Below are 16,370 nucleotides of genomic sequence, written 5' to 3' on the forward strand. Positions count from 1 at the left end.
CCCACGAAGGTAAAAGTGTTCCAAGGTTGTGCTGCTGAGCTGCAGAGAGTCGAGCATGTGCAGAAGCATCTCACACATCAGTGAGGTCCTGCATGTTTGTAGCCATAGCTTTAAAATAAAACCTCAGACCCACTCGTCCATCAGTGGCGTGTTTTATTTGATGCTTTTAGAGGTGACCCAGTTATTCACAAAAGTGTCCTCAGACACACAGACACACATCTCTACTTTTTGTTTTAACTGTGCTAGCATCAACCAGGAGAGTCAGGTGATCGTGACCCCTGGTGTGTTTACAGCCTCTGGATCCAAACCAACACATGAACAAAAATGTGGACATGGGTGGAAACATAACCTACTGGGCAGAGGTAATAATTCTTTTAATAGGCCAATCAAAATAAAGTTTAAACAGGAAGTAGTTCTTTGCTTTTAAACTTTTAAACACATGAGGGTTCCACCATCAAGGAATGAGGCGCTGTTATGTGATTTTTCATGACATCATCGCGGCGACATGACTGTAGTGTGTGTGCTGTGACCGGAGGTGCATTGATGCAGTGATTGATTGGTGACAGTGGCGTTCCCTTCATCCTCCGTCTGCCCTCTAACTGGTTTGGCTCCAGTGATGTCTGCGTGATCGGACTGGTGTTCACTCAGTGCAGATGTATTCTACAGACTCATCACTTAAATCTAAAGACTCAGTAGGGACAGAGGGAGGCACGTTTATTAGACTCTGGGTTATCGTTAGTATGCATGGCTCTGTAACGGTCGTCTCTGGCCTCCTTCCTCTCCAGTTTGCTGCACGTGCCTCAGGTGGACCTGCTGACCAGGTGGAGCTGTGGCTCCAGAACCCCATGGCCGCTTTATTTCTTCACCACTGAGAGGTTGAGCCAAGCTGGCCTCCCCAGCCTCCCCACACGTGGACCCAGACCCGGATCCCCAGCTCGATCGGCAGCACGACCTCGAGGAGCAGTATGTGAGCGAAGAGCGGTCCGACACGGAGCAGGCGCCGCTCGACTGCAGGGACGCTGAGACCATCACAGGTTTGTCTGAGGAGAAGCTGGGACGAAGTTGGTAATCGAATGACGGGAGTCATTTTATAGTGATGAAAACAAATAGTTTTAATGGTTATGACGTAAGCATCCATAGAGGTGGAAGAATATAAAACTACTGAAAATAGTAAAGCAAATGTTCCCTGTGAGGAATCCGCCAGGGAAAATAGTTTACACTATGGGGAATTTAAATCTTTAAAATGTTGCTTTTCTTTATTTTTGTTTTCAGTTGTTTATAAAAAAAACTGCTTGTATAAATATATATTTTGGTCCCATTGAAAAAGTTTTCAGTTTTTAGATGTGTAATGAGATGATTCGTAAAGTTTTTCCTTTGGTGCTAAACATAAATACTGCACATTTCTTGACATTATTAAAGAAATTTCCTTTTTACATATTTGGTCATCTGCCTTTTGCACAAGGCCTGACAGATGATCATATTATTATATTCTATTAACATTCTATTAATATTAATTAATATGAGAGTCACAGTGAAACAAACTACAAACTGTTGTGTACTCAAATATACTGTACAGTATATGTCATAGTTTTAGCATGTATGGGACAACAGCTCCATTCACCGCTGCTAACATCTGCTGCATGTGGAACGTTTTAGTTCTACATGCGTGACAGCGTGAACACCTGCAGGCTGGCTGCGGTTGGCTCACGTTCCTCCCCCGTTGTGTCTGTGATGTTCAGATGTGTGCAACAGCACCGACCTGCCAGAGTTTGAGATCATCAGCCTCCTGGAGGAGCAGCTGCCGGTGTACCGCCTGCGGGCCGACACCGTCTACGGCTACGACCATGACGACTGGCTGCACACGCCCCTGGTCGCCCCGGACACCAGGTTTGACCTGACCACCGAGCAAATTGAAGAGACGCTCAAATACTTCTGTAAGTCTCATCAGCACTGTTTGATATACAGCAGATGGTTGTTTTGTGCCATTGATGCCCCACTGAAGCCTGCAGGAACCACATACAGTCAAATCATTTGAAATGAAATGAAAGAAACTTTATTTGACATTCAACATCTGACATCAGACATGATATATACTGGTAGTCTGCTGTATCTGAAAGTGAAGGATTTACCTTTATGGGCATACTTAATCCTTTGCATAGCCCTTCTATATCTATAGAAAAAACTAAGAACGTATTCTTTAGTCTATAACTTCAGGAAAACACTTCATTATTTTGTAATATGCTGAAAATTCAATATGACTTGAAGGATGCGTATAGCAGCTATAGATATAATTGAATATAGTTTAGATTCCGTTTCTTTAGAGCACACACTTTATTTAGGGGTTGTGACTGTGTAATTTTATCTGACAGCGAGTTTGTGAGCTAGCTTGTTCCGATGCGGTCCATGTAATATCAATAAAGGCAGTGCTGCATGACAAGCTTTAACATTATTATATATTAGCAATCACTGAGTCTTTGAGTTGACCCAGAGCAAGTTAACTAAAGCGATTTCATTCATTTTTTTAGTTCTATTTTTTATTTATTTATTCATAGTTTGAAACAGTAGGGGGCAAAAAATGGGAGCGGCTTACAGGATTTTGACTAACAAGATTGTGTCACAGTAAAAATGGATGCGGCACTTCACGTTGTGTATTTTCTTCATCACTGCCCATGGCAATCCATCTCATGAGTCACGCTGTTCAAACTGAAGATCTTGTTTGAGGATCTTTCTATGTTGAGTATGGGGTGTGGTGTGTGTCATGGGTTGTGGCGGAAAACTTCCCACATGAGATCATGAAACCTAGAAAATGGTTTTGGGTGCAGTTATTTTTTACAGTAATACGTTGGTGGTACACTAGTTAGCACGTAGCACGTATCATCGGATGTGCGGGTTCTGTCATTAGAACACGTCGGTTCTGATTGGCTCAGCCAAGAAGTGGACAAGAAGAATGTGATGGACAGATTAGTGAGGGACGAGTGTGGGCTGGATAGTGGTACTGTAAGGAGGACAAGAGAGGTAGTCTATGGCTAAAAAACAGAAAAAGATGTGTTTCATATGATTTAATGAGATGCCGACTGTCTAACAACAACATTTAAATAACTTTTCTCCACCATAGTTTACTTAATGGCTGCAGTACATAACAAAGTTATATTTTCATGATATCAGGACCTCTAGCATCAGTAAAACCAGGCTTGTGAAGCAGTCTGCGTGTTTATTGGTCCAAACTTAGACACATAAACCCCATAAAATTGACACGTACAGTAAATCCCTGTAGTCCACTAATGCATCTGTGTGAGCCAGAGTTCAAACACTGGTCGCTCTCTTTATTTTCCTGGAGAAACTCAAACTTAATGAAACTATTGAATTACTGTGTGCTGTCAGTAACAGTAACAGGATTACAGAGGTTTACCACAGCGTGCTCAATAACATTGTGTAGCGTGTTATTGATGAGAGCGCTGCAGTCAATGAAACTTTCACCTCAGGGCAACAAAACCAAATTCAGTGCGCCATGGAAAACAGCTTTCCCTGTTTGTCATCTGCTCGTGCAGTGCTATGTGCAGACAGAGTGGGACAGATGACAAAGACCTACCATGACATCGACGCTGTCACCCGTTTGCTGGAGGAGGTTAGTCTATATTTATCTACGCTATGAACGGAAATAAAAAGCTGCTCTAAGATGCTTTTTTTTTCCTCTAACGCTTTCACTTTGTTCTCCTGTCTTCCCTCGTTCCTACTAATAGAAAGAGAGGGATTTGGAGCTGGCTGCCAGAATCGGTCAATCGCTCCTTAAGAAGAACAGAAATCTGACTGAGCAGAATGACTACCTGGAGGAACGAGTGGGTCAAATCACAGAAGAGGTCTGCTGTCACACGCATTCAGTTGACTCGTATTCATGAAATGTGTTTTACATTTAGCATTTAATCCCAATTTAAGGTCCACATGCTAGTTTCATCCCCGTTTCAAAGCGGTGATGTGTTGTAATTGTCAGTGTTCGTGTGTTCATCAGTCCATTGGTATGTCCACAAAATATCTTCGCAACCGTCGCAGATAGAAAGATGAAACAAAAAGCAGATTACCCGGGCAGGAAAAGGGGATGAAAATGAGATGATGACCTTGACCTTCAGAAAACTAGGTCAAGGTCAAATTTCAACTTCTGTCCTCTCAGGAACTGGATAAGATACAAAGACGAGGGAGGCCAGTGTGAGTAAGACCATAGATCAAAGCTAGTGCTTTGATCAATGACAGTAGTACCTAACACCAGCTTTGATCTTTGACCTACGCAAATGGGTCAAGGTAAAAATTTTAATTCAGGGGTGTCGTGGGATGTTGTAGTCTGTGTCTGCGTTGGCTCTTGTGTTTTGTTGCGTTTGATTTGATGTCTCCTACAGTGGATGCAGTTCAGCAGCGACATTTGTTGTGTGAAAAGTAAAATTCAAACTGCTGATAAAACCATGTGACATGTCGGAAACTCACACAACTGTTATTTGTATTGACAATAAACCAGATTTTACAGTATAAGCGGCTAATGTGATCTGTTCTTTTCCAGGTTGCACAGCTGCACCATGAGCTGAACCTGAAGGATGAGCTGCTGCAGTTTTACACCAACACAGCCGAGGAGAGCGAGGAGGAGTCCGGCAGCTCCCCAACGTTAGTGTTTGATAATCAATGTCTGTCTGTCTTTAAACATTTAAAATAAATTGTACGATGTGGAATGATCTTCAGGATCTTCATTTCCAGCCTCATAATGTGTTTGTCTGTGCAAAGGGGCAAGAAAAGTAAACTGCAGACGGCTTCAGGAGGATTTGTTGGAGACACACTTCAGAGAAAACTCAAAGATCTGGAAGAAGAGAACCTGTCACTTCGCTCAGAGGTATCTTCACTAACTAGAACAGCAACGCATCCGATTTTAAGGGACGGAAACAACTGGAAAATACATTTGTACCCACATCCGTGTACTTTCAGGCAAACCATCTGAAGTCAGAGACGGAAACATACGAGGAGAAGGAGCAGCAGCTTGTTAACGACTGCGTGAAAGAACTCAGTGCGTCTCTCCATTTCCATCTTTTTCTGTTTCCTGTTTTTTATCCATTTCATGGTGAACCTGCTGATTAAGATGAACGCCCCCCCCCCCCTCCTCGCTCAGATCAAACTAATCATTCTGTCTTATCAGGGCTGTCCAGCCTCCAGATCTCTTCTATAGCGGAAGAATTGGCTCGAAAGACTGAGGATGCTTCCAGACAGCAGGAGGAGATCACACACCTCCTCTCTCAGATAGTAGATCTGCAAAAGAAAGCAAAATCTGTGAGGGACACATTTACCCATTTAACTCGGTGGTGACATTCTGATCTGCTTATTTAAACATACATGTGTGTTTCTAGTACGCAGTGGAGAATGAGGAGCTTTCTCAACACCTGGTGGCAGCAAAAGATGCCCAAAGGCAGCTCACAGCAGAGGTAACTTCAGCATCACTGGTTACTTCATTCCTTGTAGGCCCGGATGACACCAGACTAACCTTAATGTCTCCATTTAACAGCTTCAGGAGCTGGAGGAGAAATATTCTGAGTGTATAGAGATGCTGCACGAAGCCCAGAAGGAGCTGAAGAACCTGAGGAACAGAAACTATCCTACAGGAACACCACGACGCTACCATCCCCTGGGACTGTACCCAATGGTGAGTGTGTGTGTATCCATGTGTGTTTGTGTGTGTGTGTATGTGTGTCGATGTGCATGAACTTCTTGTGCTACCTCACAGGTTGTTGTGTTGCAGGATTCTCTGGCAGCGGAGATTGAGGGGTCAATGCGGAAGGAGTTGAGTCTAGATGATCCTGAGTGTGAAGAACAGAAGTACGTATTTACTAACAGTCACACGGCCGGATGTGAGGAGTTTTACAGACTATGTACTGTTCAGCAGCAGAAGTTAAAATAACTGGAATTAAATAAAAAATCTGGATATTTTTTTAACTGATTGCCATGAAGTTACATTCATCCTCTCACCGAGTTTTATGGAACTGCTTCAGTATTTTCTGTGTATCTTCCTGCTGACAATCCTAAACACAGAAACAAATGCACACTGGTTAAAACTAAACTTCTGTGCATACATTTGGTGAACTCGTCGGTTAGTGAAACCATGCAATTGCAATTCCTCTTGACCATATGAGTGAGTGTGTGTGTGTGTAAGTGGTCGTCTGTCTTTGTGTGTGGCTCCGAGGCACACTGGCGTCGTGCCCGGAGTGTCCCCCGCCTCACTGCCTGTGCCAGCTGAGATCTGAGGCTCCAGCTCCCCGTGGCCCGCTACGGCGGATACAGCGACAGAAAATGGATGGATGGATAAATTTATTTAAGCTTTTAATCCTTTCACTTGTCATCCAGAACCAGATTAATTTAAATACTAATGACAATCCACCTCTTATGTACTTTATTGCCATGTTTAGCAAATATGCGTAAAGTAAAGCAATAAATATCAGCAGCATTAACATGTGAGCATTTAGCATAAATCACTGCTGTGACTATTTTCACTCTCACAGAGACGAGTACTCTTCTGTTGTATTTGCATTTTGCATGTGACAATAAACAGGAGTTACAATAAGCAAATGCAAGTTCTTACAAATACCGTGATACAGCTACTGTGAAAACATAGTCATCTGCATAGAATTCAAATCACTTCTCTAATTGCATGCATTACAAGATTGCCCTTCTGTGTGCAGAATCCATCGGAAGCGTGTGTTTGAGACGATTAAAAATGTCAACCAGACGGTCCGTCAGCGTTCTCTGACTCCTACCAACATCCCTGGCTCCAACCAGTCTCTGTCAACCCGCACATCACCCCAGTCCAGCGGCTTCTCCACTCCTCATTCCGGCCTCTACGGAGGTGATAACAGCGGGGAGGGTGTTGCGCTCGACAACCGAGCCCAGAGCATCCTGATGGAGACAGCATCCTATCAGGATAGGTGAGGAATAATCCAGAATGACCTATTGGATTGACTGTTTCCTGAGGATCACTCACGTTTGTATGAACAAGACAAGATGAATTCTTGTAAAAACATTTTAACAGCCTGTTTTTTCGCTGCTCTGCAGCCTAGAAGGTCGAGAGAAGAAGACGAGCGGGGCTGAGGACCTTCGCCTTGCTCTGCGCCGCTTGTCCCTGCGACGACAAAATAACCTGAGTGAGAGGCGTTACTTTGAAGAGGAGAGAGATCGTAGAGGCCATAGCAGTCTACTTTACGGCCAGGATAGTTTGATTACACCATCGGAAAGCATCATGTCTCTCGGAAACCTCCACATTTGGGCATCTCGAGGGCCCTACTTGCCTGACAAACTCCAGATCGTCAAACCGCTTGAAGGTGAGGGAGAACGTGAGCAGGAAATGAGCCTCAATGCAGGAAGGAGGTGGGAAGATGACAAAAACCGAGGGGTTGGAGCGAAAAAAGAGAGCAAGCGGGGCTGGGGAACGGAAGTGGAACAAAGATGGGAGAGCCAAGATTGGCGGACACTCGAGGGGGAAAGGGAAAGAGGTTGGGGATGGGCGAGGAGGACTGGAGCCGGCGTAGAGAGGGAGAGAGGGAGGAGGTGGGCCAGAGACAGAGCTGGGAGCAGGAAGATGAAGGGAGCGGGAGACAGGAAACAGAGGCCGCTGTCACTAATGCTGTTCAACTCTCTGTGGTCTCTGATGCACCATCACAAATCAGGTGGTTTTACATCCCCACACAGCTACTACAAAGAAACGCAGCCCAGAGGATGGCTGTAGTCACGTTCAACACAGACCTTCAAATGAGCTAGTTTCTCTTTCATGGTGCCTCATTTGTATACATTTCTTCTTCTTTTTCTTCTACATGTGATTTAGTGATGCTATTAAGTGGGTGTTTTTGGCTCTCTGCTGCCCTCTGCTGGTAACACACCATAACCTATTGAAGCTCACTCCTGTCATCCAAACATCTCCATGGTGTTGAGTAAACCTTCCACTCCTCCTGTTTATATTTGGGGTTTTGGTTTTTTTTTAATGTTTGTCCACTTTTTCATTTCTGTTCATCCTTATTATTCATTTTCTTATTTATTCATGAGTTCCAATGTTTTCTTGTTTTAACATTTTCTTTTCCCCATCTGTCACATCTCTCCATATTTGTTATAACTGACTAATAAAAACATTTTCCATTCTAACTCATTTTCAATTTCATTTTTTCCTCTTCTACTCTTATTTCTGTTTTCTCTTTGTTTGTCATGCCGATCGTAAAGCATTATTATAAAACATTTCCCTTCGTATTTAACTTAATCAATATGCTTATGATGTTTACTCATTAGAAAATGAATTAGACAATTGCTATTTGTATTATATGCATACTTATAATATGCAGTAATGTATTATCCCGTATATTAGAACCAGTCAACCTCCATGTGTTTTATTGCACATATTCATTCAAGTCAAATCACAAGTTAAAAGTAAGTAAAACATTCTCTACCTGTTTATCTGTGTGTGTTTGGAAACACAGTGGTTTTATCTGTTTCTGTTGACCAGGCTCTGCCACGCTGCATCACTGGCAGCAGCTCGCCCAACCTCACCTCGGTGTGATTCTGGACGCCAGGCCAGGAGTTGTGCCAAAGGGCTACAGACCCCTTGAACTAGAGCTGGAACAGGTCCGTCTGTGTCCGCACTGATAAGTACTAGACTAATAAAACAAGGGACTGCAGTGACAGCAAAATGGTCAGTTTCTTTAATGATACAATAGTCCTTCTCCATTTGACATTCCTGATTGTTTCAATGAGAGAAAGAAATGAAAACAAGAAACTACAAACTAGCCAAAACCACTCTGAGAATTTTGTGTAATCAGTTTGGGATTATTAAACACCATATTGATACTTGGAAGTGATAAATATCAGAAACCTTGTGTGTATTTATATGCATTGGTTTGACTTATTGCTTGAAGGATCCCTCACCTTCACTGCCAGTAATAGCCGTGACAGTTTTTTACATCCAAGCATCTGAAACGGTTGTGACCTTTTTCTACAGGTGTACCCATGGGGCGGCTTTGAGGAGGATGAACCAGGAGAGCAATACTTCCAGAATCTACCCACCTCAACTGCCTCTGCCTCCCCAGCCGTGCCCTCTACCTCTGGCACCAGTGACACCAACCTCGGGCAGACTCCACCCACCCTCACCCTGCCTTCTCTACCTTCTCCATCTGCATCGCCACATCTCAGCAACACTGATGTCATGGGTGAGCAAATAATGTACATTTACTCTTATTGTGTACAATTTGTTAAAACTCATGCATTTGTGTGGCTTGCAGCTGCATACTATCCAGGTAAATGCATGGCCCACACCAGCTCCACCTACACCTTCACAACCTGTCGAATTCTACACCCGACCGATGAGCAAACACGGGTCACTCCAAGGTAAGCAACGAATGTGTGTGACACTGCTTGAAATCTAATGATCAAGGTCTTTTTTTAGAGCTCCCCAAAGGGTTTCTATATTAACTTGTAGTTTCAATATTTGATACAGGTTATTGGGTCAATGATGCCGTGAGAGTCCTATATTTCTTATAAAAATATGTATGGACTAAATCCCAGATAGAAGTGTTTCGATGTCAATGATTATTCAATTCAATTCAATTCAGTTTTATTTGTGCAGTGGCAGAGCTCAACAAAAAAGTCATCTCAAGGCATTTTCCAAGTGAAGCAGGAAAGACCTGCCGTTTTAGAACCCAACCTATCCTACATCAGCAAGCACTTTGGCAAAGGAGGCAAGGAAAAACATCCTTTGAACAGGAAGAAACCTTGAGAAGAACCAAAAAGTCATAGTGGGCAGCCGTCAGCCTTGAGTGGTTAGGTGGAGAGAGAGAGAGAGAGATCAGTCAATTCTAATTGACTGATTCTAATTCTGCTTACTAGCTAGAATGATTATATTGTGTACTTTCTTTGCAGCCTAAATCCGGTCCCATCATCCTCCTCCTGTGTGATGACCAGCACTCTGCTGGGTACTCCCGCTGCTACACCCTGCACGCCCCGCAGGCTCAGTCTCAGGCGCTCCGAATCTTCTACTAACCTCAGGCAGGCTTCCAAACACACCAAAATTACTTCAGCTTTCCTCTTGCTACTGTGGGAATCCACTCTTGTCACTTTGTGAATAAGTTTAGCAGATTGTTTTGTATTTGCTGATTTTACATTTCCACATTTTTCTATAAATTGCTTCCAGTTAGTTTCTGATTTGAACAGCATGACCTTTAGACTTCAGAGAAATTTTAATCTGCAACATTTCCTGTCAGTATGATGTCGACTCTGCATCATTTCTCGTGTTTGTGCAGAGATGCAACCCGGACCACCAGCACCTCCCTGGGGTTAGTGCGTCTCCTCCAAGAGAGAGGGATCTCTGCAGCGATGTATCACCACAGCCAGGGCCTGGAGTCTGCTCAGGCCAACGGAGGAGTCTTACTCAGCACCTCTATAACCCCTAACCGAGCACTCAACCCCAACCCGCTGCTGCCCTCCACCCCTCCCAACTCTCCCACAAGACAAGGGGCGTCAGCAGTGCCACCTCCTGCAGGCTTCGATTTCAAGAGCCCCTCCTATGACAACTTCCTGGCATCCAAGCCAGCCAACTCCATCCTGAAGGAGGTGACAGGGAGGATGAGGGGCAGGCAGAGAGGGAGGGACTGCGAGAGCCAGACAGACGTTAGTGTAACGGTCCGCAACTTAAACCTATTGGACAAGGTGAAGCGGCTGGGCGTGGCCGGTGCCCCAGGGGGTAGAGCAGTGAGTCCCAGCCCCATGCTGGGGCCTCTGGGTGGGTTACGCAGATCGGGATCCCCTTTTGGGCCCGATGGAATGAGGAGGAACCGGAGTTATCCAGCCATGGTTGGTGCTAGCATGGCAATGAAAGCACCGGGCCCCCAGGAGTAAGCCAAGGACAAGACAGGCAGGGACTGTTGACCAGTCCCCTGAAATCTAACACTGTCTGAACTGCTGCACAACAGATCAGTTTCCAATCACTGCTGCGGATCCCAACAGACTCTCATTAGTACTTTGAGCTGCCGGCTAATAGCAAAACAAACTAAAGGGTTGCTTCACTCAAAATATCAACGCCTATTTTGGTTCGTATTCATCCAGATCGTTCTGGTTTTATTTGCCCCTATAATGAAATGAGTCTGATATGTCGCAGGTTTCTCAACATTATGACAATGTGTAGAACTATTATTATTATAGTCATAAGTAAAACTTCACACTGTGTTCTGTGGATTTTCTAAAGCAACAAGTTTGGTTCAGTAAATTCACACCGAGTTTTTGCTAAACTGCTAAAATGGCTCAATGTGTCAGAATGTTCAGTAGATTGGTCCACACACAAACATCCCAACAACTATTGAATATACAAAACATTTACAGACATTTATGTTGACGTCAGCTGTCAATTTTGTTTTTCCTCTTAAATGTTTCCAAACCTAAAATCATTATCTTCATCAGCCTTGGCTACACCTTCGATCGCAGTGGTAATCAACAGATCTAAGCTGCTAACATGCTAAGTAACGACGGTGAACCAGCTAATCAATGAGGATGTTCAATGTCATTGTGAACAATGTTAACACACTGATGATACCAAATAACTTAAAGCCTTTAGCTGAATCCAGCCTCTAGAGGATTAACTCCAGCAATTAAATGTAAAACTCTGAGCATGCAAAAACAAAATTATGTAATTTCATTTTATGCAGTTGGTTGAATTGACACATTAAGAGCAGAAAGCGCCGGAAGAGAGCAACTGAGCTAGCTGGTAAAAATCCAAAAACTCCTCTGCTGTCCACTGACGCCCCGGCTTTGGAGACTGATTCTGCTGGCTAGATGTAGTACTCCCACTCCTGCTCCTCTGAAACACATCTATGGAGTCCAACACGCCTGATCCAAACAGACACCGATGCAATTGTAAAACTATCTTTGCACTATCTGGTATTTCACTGTAGCACTAACCTTTCTTCTTCTCTGTTGCCTCTATTGTCGGATTAAGAGTTACCCTCTATAAAGTATGTAGATAAGACTTCTCAGAATACATGAAAATATGTCATTCTCACCCTCTCTCTTTCTGCTGAGCCACACCCTTCCTCATACATCCTTAACCCCCCCCCCCCCCGCAGCGATTATTTGTAGGTCTGGCAACTCACTTTCCACAAATAATTGAATAGATCTTATGTCAGTAATAAAGATACTTTGGTTTAGTTTTCTAATTGGCCATTAGACAGGGAAGCTGATATTGCTTCATTTGAGCAGGATGATCAATATTCTGAAGCCACAGCTCACAAAGAGAGCAGGCAGAGAGATTAGGGAAGTGATTGCGGCCAACATGGTGGGACACTTTCAGAGAAATGAAGAAAAACAGTGCCTCGATCATCTGCTGTTGATGATTTATGTTCTTCAAGGGTTGACCTAAAGGTTCTATATGAAAGATTATGAATAACTGTTCCTTAAGCGCAGATATTGTAGATTAGTGACATCTAGAGGACGGAGGACAGTCAGCACTTTGTGCTCTCTGCAGACAATAAACCTAATATCAGATCAGATTATTAAAGATACCCTTATTTAATCTGTCTTTGGATCTGGAGTAATGTCCCTCCCTTTTTAAAAAAATGTATAATCAGTTTTATCAAGGGTTCTTTTTATATTTTATTTTACTTTATTTAATTAACATTGGATGTTTATTTTTTGTCACACCTGTATAGTTCTCTCTTTGTTTGTTCCAGTAATACTGGAAAAGATGTTTTTATTAATCACAGAGGTGATTCCTTTGACGTTACAATAGGTGGAAGTCACTGCTGAGTGGCAAAAAGCTCTTAGTGTCGAGCTTGGAGGCCATGAAAGCAGAAATAAACATCTAAAATGGGAAAGAGGTGCTTTTGTGATTGATTGCACAAAGAGACCCAATAAGAAAACTAAGCAAATGTTTTGACAACTTGAAAGTTTATGAAAAGAGAAATTCATAGAAACTGGGGGACGTGTAACTACTGCAATTTTATCAATTATTTATGTATGTTAGAGAAAATATATTTTAGTTAACGTAGACACAAATCTGATCTCATTAGCACCAAAATTGAAACTGCTAACAATGTAAGATAATGTCTCAGTTTGCTCTTCCAAAGACACCCATGTTGCAGGATTCTTTACCACTCAATGCAACTGACAGGATTTTCCTATAGGACAGTGATGTCAGAGTTTATCTTCTGGATAAATGAATTGCGTTGAAGTGGAGGTTGTAGCAAAGCAAACCAGGTATTGGGGTCCTCCACGCAATATCTAGTGGCAATGGAAGTCACAAAGAACTCTAAAGTTTGTGAAAGAGTTTTCGCAGGAATTATTATTTTTGTTTATTTACAAATCACGACAAATCAAACACTATTATGTGTTCAACATACATGCTGCTGTCACTACATTGTCATTATTTTATTTAAAAAAATTGTCCTCAATGCATAACCAGGAACCACAAATTAGTGTAAGTACGTAATGATTGTTTTTACAAATAAAAAATGACCAATCCAATATTAAATTTGTTTTCTGGTTTCTGTATTCATGAAATCAGGACTCATTGAAGTTGTAGACAGGTAGTCATTATTTATCCTCCTCCAGCAGATGGTGCTCCCCTGTAACTCCCAGTAAATGGAACGTGGACATTGGACATACTGCATGTTCACATTCATGAACCATTACCCAGTGCGTGTTGTGCTGTCAGGCGTATGACAAGGGGAGGAAATTATTTAACCTCCAACAGCCAAAGGGTGAATGAGAGGTGAGCAATAAACCAAAAAGCGAAGGAGAAATTGAATCTAGCTCTGTTAAAAATGTTACTAATATCTCTCAGTGTAAATTTGATCCGCAAGGGGTTCACTTATGAAAGCACCAAATCAACTGCTTTCTATAATGGAAGAAAAAATTAATCCTCAAGTGTGCATGTCCTCATCTGAGCACAAAAATGTGATGTATGGTGTATGGTTGCCAGTCTCATGTTCCGTTTAAAAAGTGGGACTGTTAAGAGACACTGAGGACTTCAATTGGATTTGATTTCATAAAGTTTGATCCTGGAGTGAGGAAATGTTGATTAACCTTTGGTGGATTTGGGTTTATTCTTCAACATTGTTCTGTGAGATGATCGTGGTAAATCCTTTTTTTGTTGTGATTCCTCATAAACTACTGATGCTAAAGAAATTATTCAAAGTACTACGAGTAGCTTTCCACAGTGAGGGCATTCCGGAGGTGTTCCTGTTGAAATACTTCTGAAAACTGTTACAGAAAGTGTTTGGTGGACAAAACTTCTAAAACAGGGTTAAATTAGTTTAAATGAGTTTAAGCCTTGCAATATTTACCAACTACAAATCCCTCATTATGCTGGATAATAATTTAGTTTTTCCATGTCTCATTCAGACACTCACTTTACTGTGAAAATTTGAAGGACTTCACTAATGTCATATGAGCTTTATAGGAATGAAGTTGCAGAATATTTTTGAAAATAAAAATTCCCCAGTGTCAAAATCCCTTGTTTGACCGACAGGGGGCCCCTAATGGTTGTTCAGAGCCTAGCGACACAATGAGTTATAGGCAAAAATATTGACTATTTTTGCGAATAAAAATTCCTAAAATTATACCGAAGCATATTCTACCTTTAATATGGGAGCAGTGACATGAAATTAATCTGGTTTGATTTCACTGTATGTTAAAATTAAAAGTCTACAAACATATTCAAAGGTTATAATTTGTTCCGTTAAATGTTGCCATAATATAATGTACAGTAGTTCACTGACACTTTGAATGAATTTAGTGAAAATTCATTCTAGTTATCAAATGTGCTGTGCTATTGCTGTACTATTTTTTGTACCATTTATTTTTGGTTGACACCTTCCAGACAGTCCCTGAGCGTCAGTGGGCTTCACGCTGTGACCACTGAGCTCAGAGGGAGGCTTCTCTCGATGAAGTGTGGTGCTAGCCTTTTGTTTTACCTTGGTTTGCTGTTATTTTGTTTGTATTCAGACAACATTTCACAAAAGACTTATTAACCATATGATTCTATTTTCTTGTCATCACTGTTCTTTCTTCCTGCCATTTAACTGCTGTGGCTGGTTACCAACAGCAAACCAAGGCACCATCCATCAACCATTGTCTGTGACATCTTAATGTAAGAATAATACCAACAGCGTTTATTAAATAAGTTTACCATTTAACAGTTTGTTGAATATTGGTAATTGGGCTTTAAAACAAACTTCAGACCTTAACTGTATCTGGATCTTCACTGAATTGGAGGTTCATGATTTTTTCATGTGTGACTTAACTTATCACTCATACGCAATTATTTACCTCATTCTTATGTGTGTGTTAGCACATGCTGACACAGCAGATATTTAGGCCCACTCAGTGTTTTAAGTTTTTTTTAAGTTTTATCTTAACTCTCAGAATTTCAAGTCACCTGAATTTTCTAATTGGAGTGTGACCTCAGTCGAGGCAAGTGCTTTCACTTCCCAACATACACACAGCACACCCCTTATTTACCCCATATCACCCACAACTGTTTCTCTGAATTATTCACCAAGCTTACTTTGTTCATCGATCCTTTCGCCAACCAATGACTCACACAAACACATCTTTCACTTAACATGTGAGGTCAAGAGCAGCATAATAGCTTACTTCATTCACAATTCACCACCACGGTGGATTCTCCCTTTTCCTTTACTAATACCTCAGGCTAAGCCTAGCAGCTTGCCACAGTTTCTGTTTACATGAAAATAGAGGAATAAAATTTCTGCTTAAGAAAACCACAATCATTCCACGCCTCCTAAACATATTGGGCTGTCTAGATTTGCTAATCCGCTGAAGCCAAAATCTAACTTCATGGCTTATTCTGAGACTGCTTTAATGATTCAGTAAATATTGGTTACTCCAAATGCTTCAGCTGTTCCAATATTTAGCACAGACAGTAACGCTTGTAATGATCTTGCCGCTTCTTTGAAGATTCTGGAGCATTCCCTGGCCTGCTTTCTGAATGATGCATTCACTGACTTTCATCTTCTTTGTACGGCTGCGTGCCTATCCTTCTTCTCAACATCAGACATCTTTCCCTCTACGTTCATCACATAGATATAAAAGCACAGATAAATCGCTGGGCGCATCATCATACGTCCAAGTCATCATCATATTGGAAGGAGACCTGCCTGTGAACAAGTGCAAGTTGTTTGTCCAGGATGAAACTACACTAGAAGTTTCACTCTTTTGACACACTTCAATTGGTTGCTGTTATTTTTGATGTTTATGATCCATATGATCTGTATGAAGTGCAAAAAGATATCCTAAGAGAATGGATAGTTAGGCAATAATGATGCTCAAAAGATTAATGTAAGAATATTTGGCTTAAGTGA

At 42.0% G+C, this 16,370-nt stretch overlaps 1 protein-coding gene across 1 annotated transcript; it reads left to right on the forward strand.

The window, feature by feature from the left end:
• Positions 1 to 891: 891 nt before the first annotated feature.
• Positions 892 to 13,495, forward strand: LOC137607286 (trafficking kinesin-binding protein 1-like). Its single transcript, XM_068332943.1, has 18 exons — positions 892 to 1,034; positions 1,740 to 1,934; positions 3,549 to 3,625; positions 3,741 to 3,857; positions 4,547 to 4,647; positions 4,765 to 4,870; positions 4,963 to 5,041; positions 5,171 to 5,301; positions 5,379 to 5,453; positions 5,534 to 5,671; positions 5,768 to 5,844; positions 6,705 to 6,947; positions 7,075 to 7,340; positions 8,510 to 8,628; positions 9,002 to 9,209; positions 9,282 to 9,387; positions 9,919 to 10,044; positions 10,299 to 13,495. Exons 3-18 carry the CDS (start codon positions 3,575 to 3,577, stop codon positions 10,891 to 10,893), a joined length of 2,538 nt encoding a protein of 845 aa, XP_068189044.1. The 5' UTR covers positions 892 to 1,034; positions 1,740 to 1,934; positions 3,549 to 3,574; the 3' UTR covers positions 10,894 to 13,495.
• The last annotated feature ends 2,875 nt before the right edge of the window (positions 13,496 to 16,370 follow it).

The sequence above is a fragment of the Antennarius striatus genome, chromosome 14, assembly GCF_040054535.1.
Source record: "Antennarius striatus isolate MH-2024 chromosome 14, ASM4005453v1, whole genome shotgun sequence".
Lineage (NCBI taxonomy): Eukaryota > Metazoa > Chordata > Actinopteri > Lophiiformes > Antennariidae > Antennarius > Antennarius striatus.

Coding starts and splice junctions, on each gene's coding strand:
- LOC137607286 (XM_068332943.1), top strand. CDS start 3,575: ATGACAAAGACCTACCATGACATCGACGCTGTCACCCGTTTGCTGGAG. Junction 4,871..4,962: donor ACCTGTCACTTCGCTCAGAG/GTATCTTCACTA, acceptor GTGTACTTTCAG/GCAAACCATCTGAAGTCAGA. Junction 8,629..9,001: donor TTGAACTAGAGCTGGAACAG/GTCCGTCTGTGT, acceptor CTTTTTCTACAG/GTGTACCCATGGGGCGGCTT.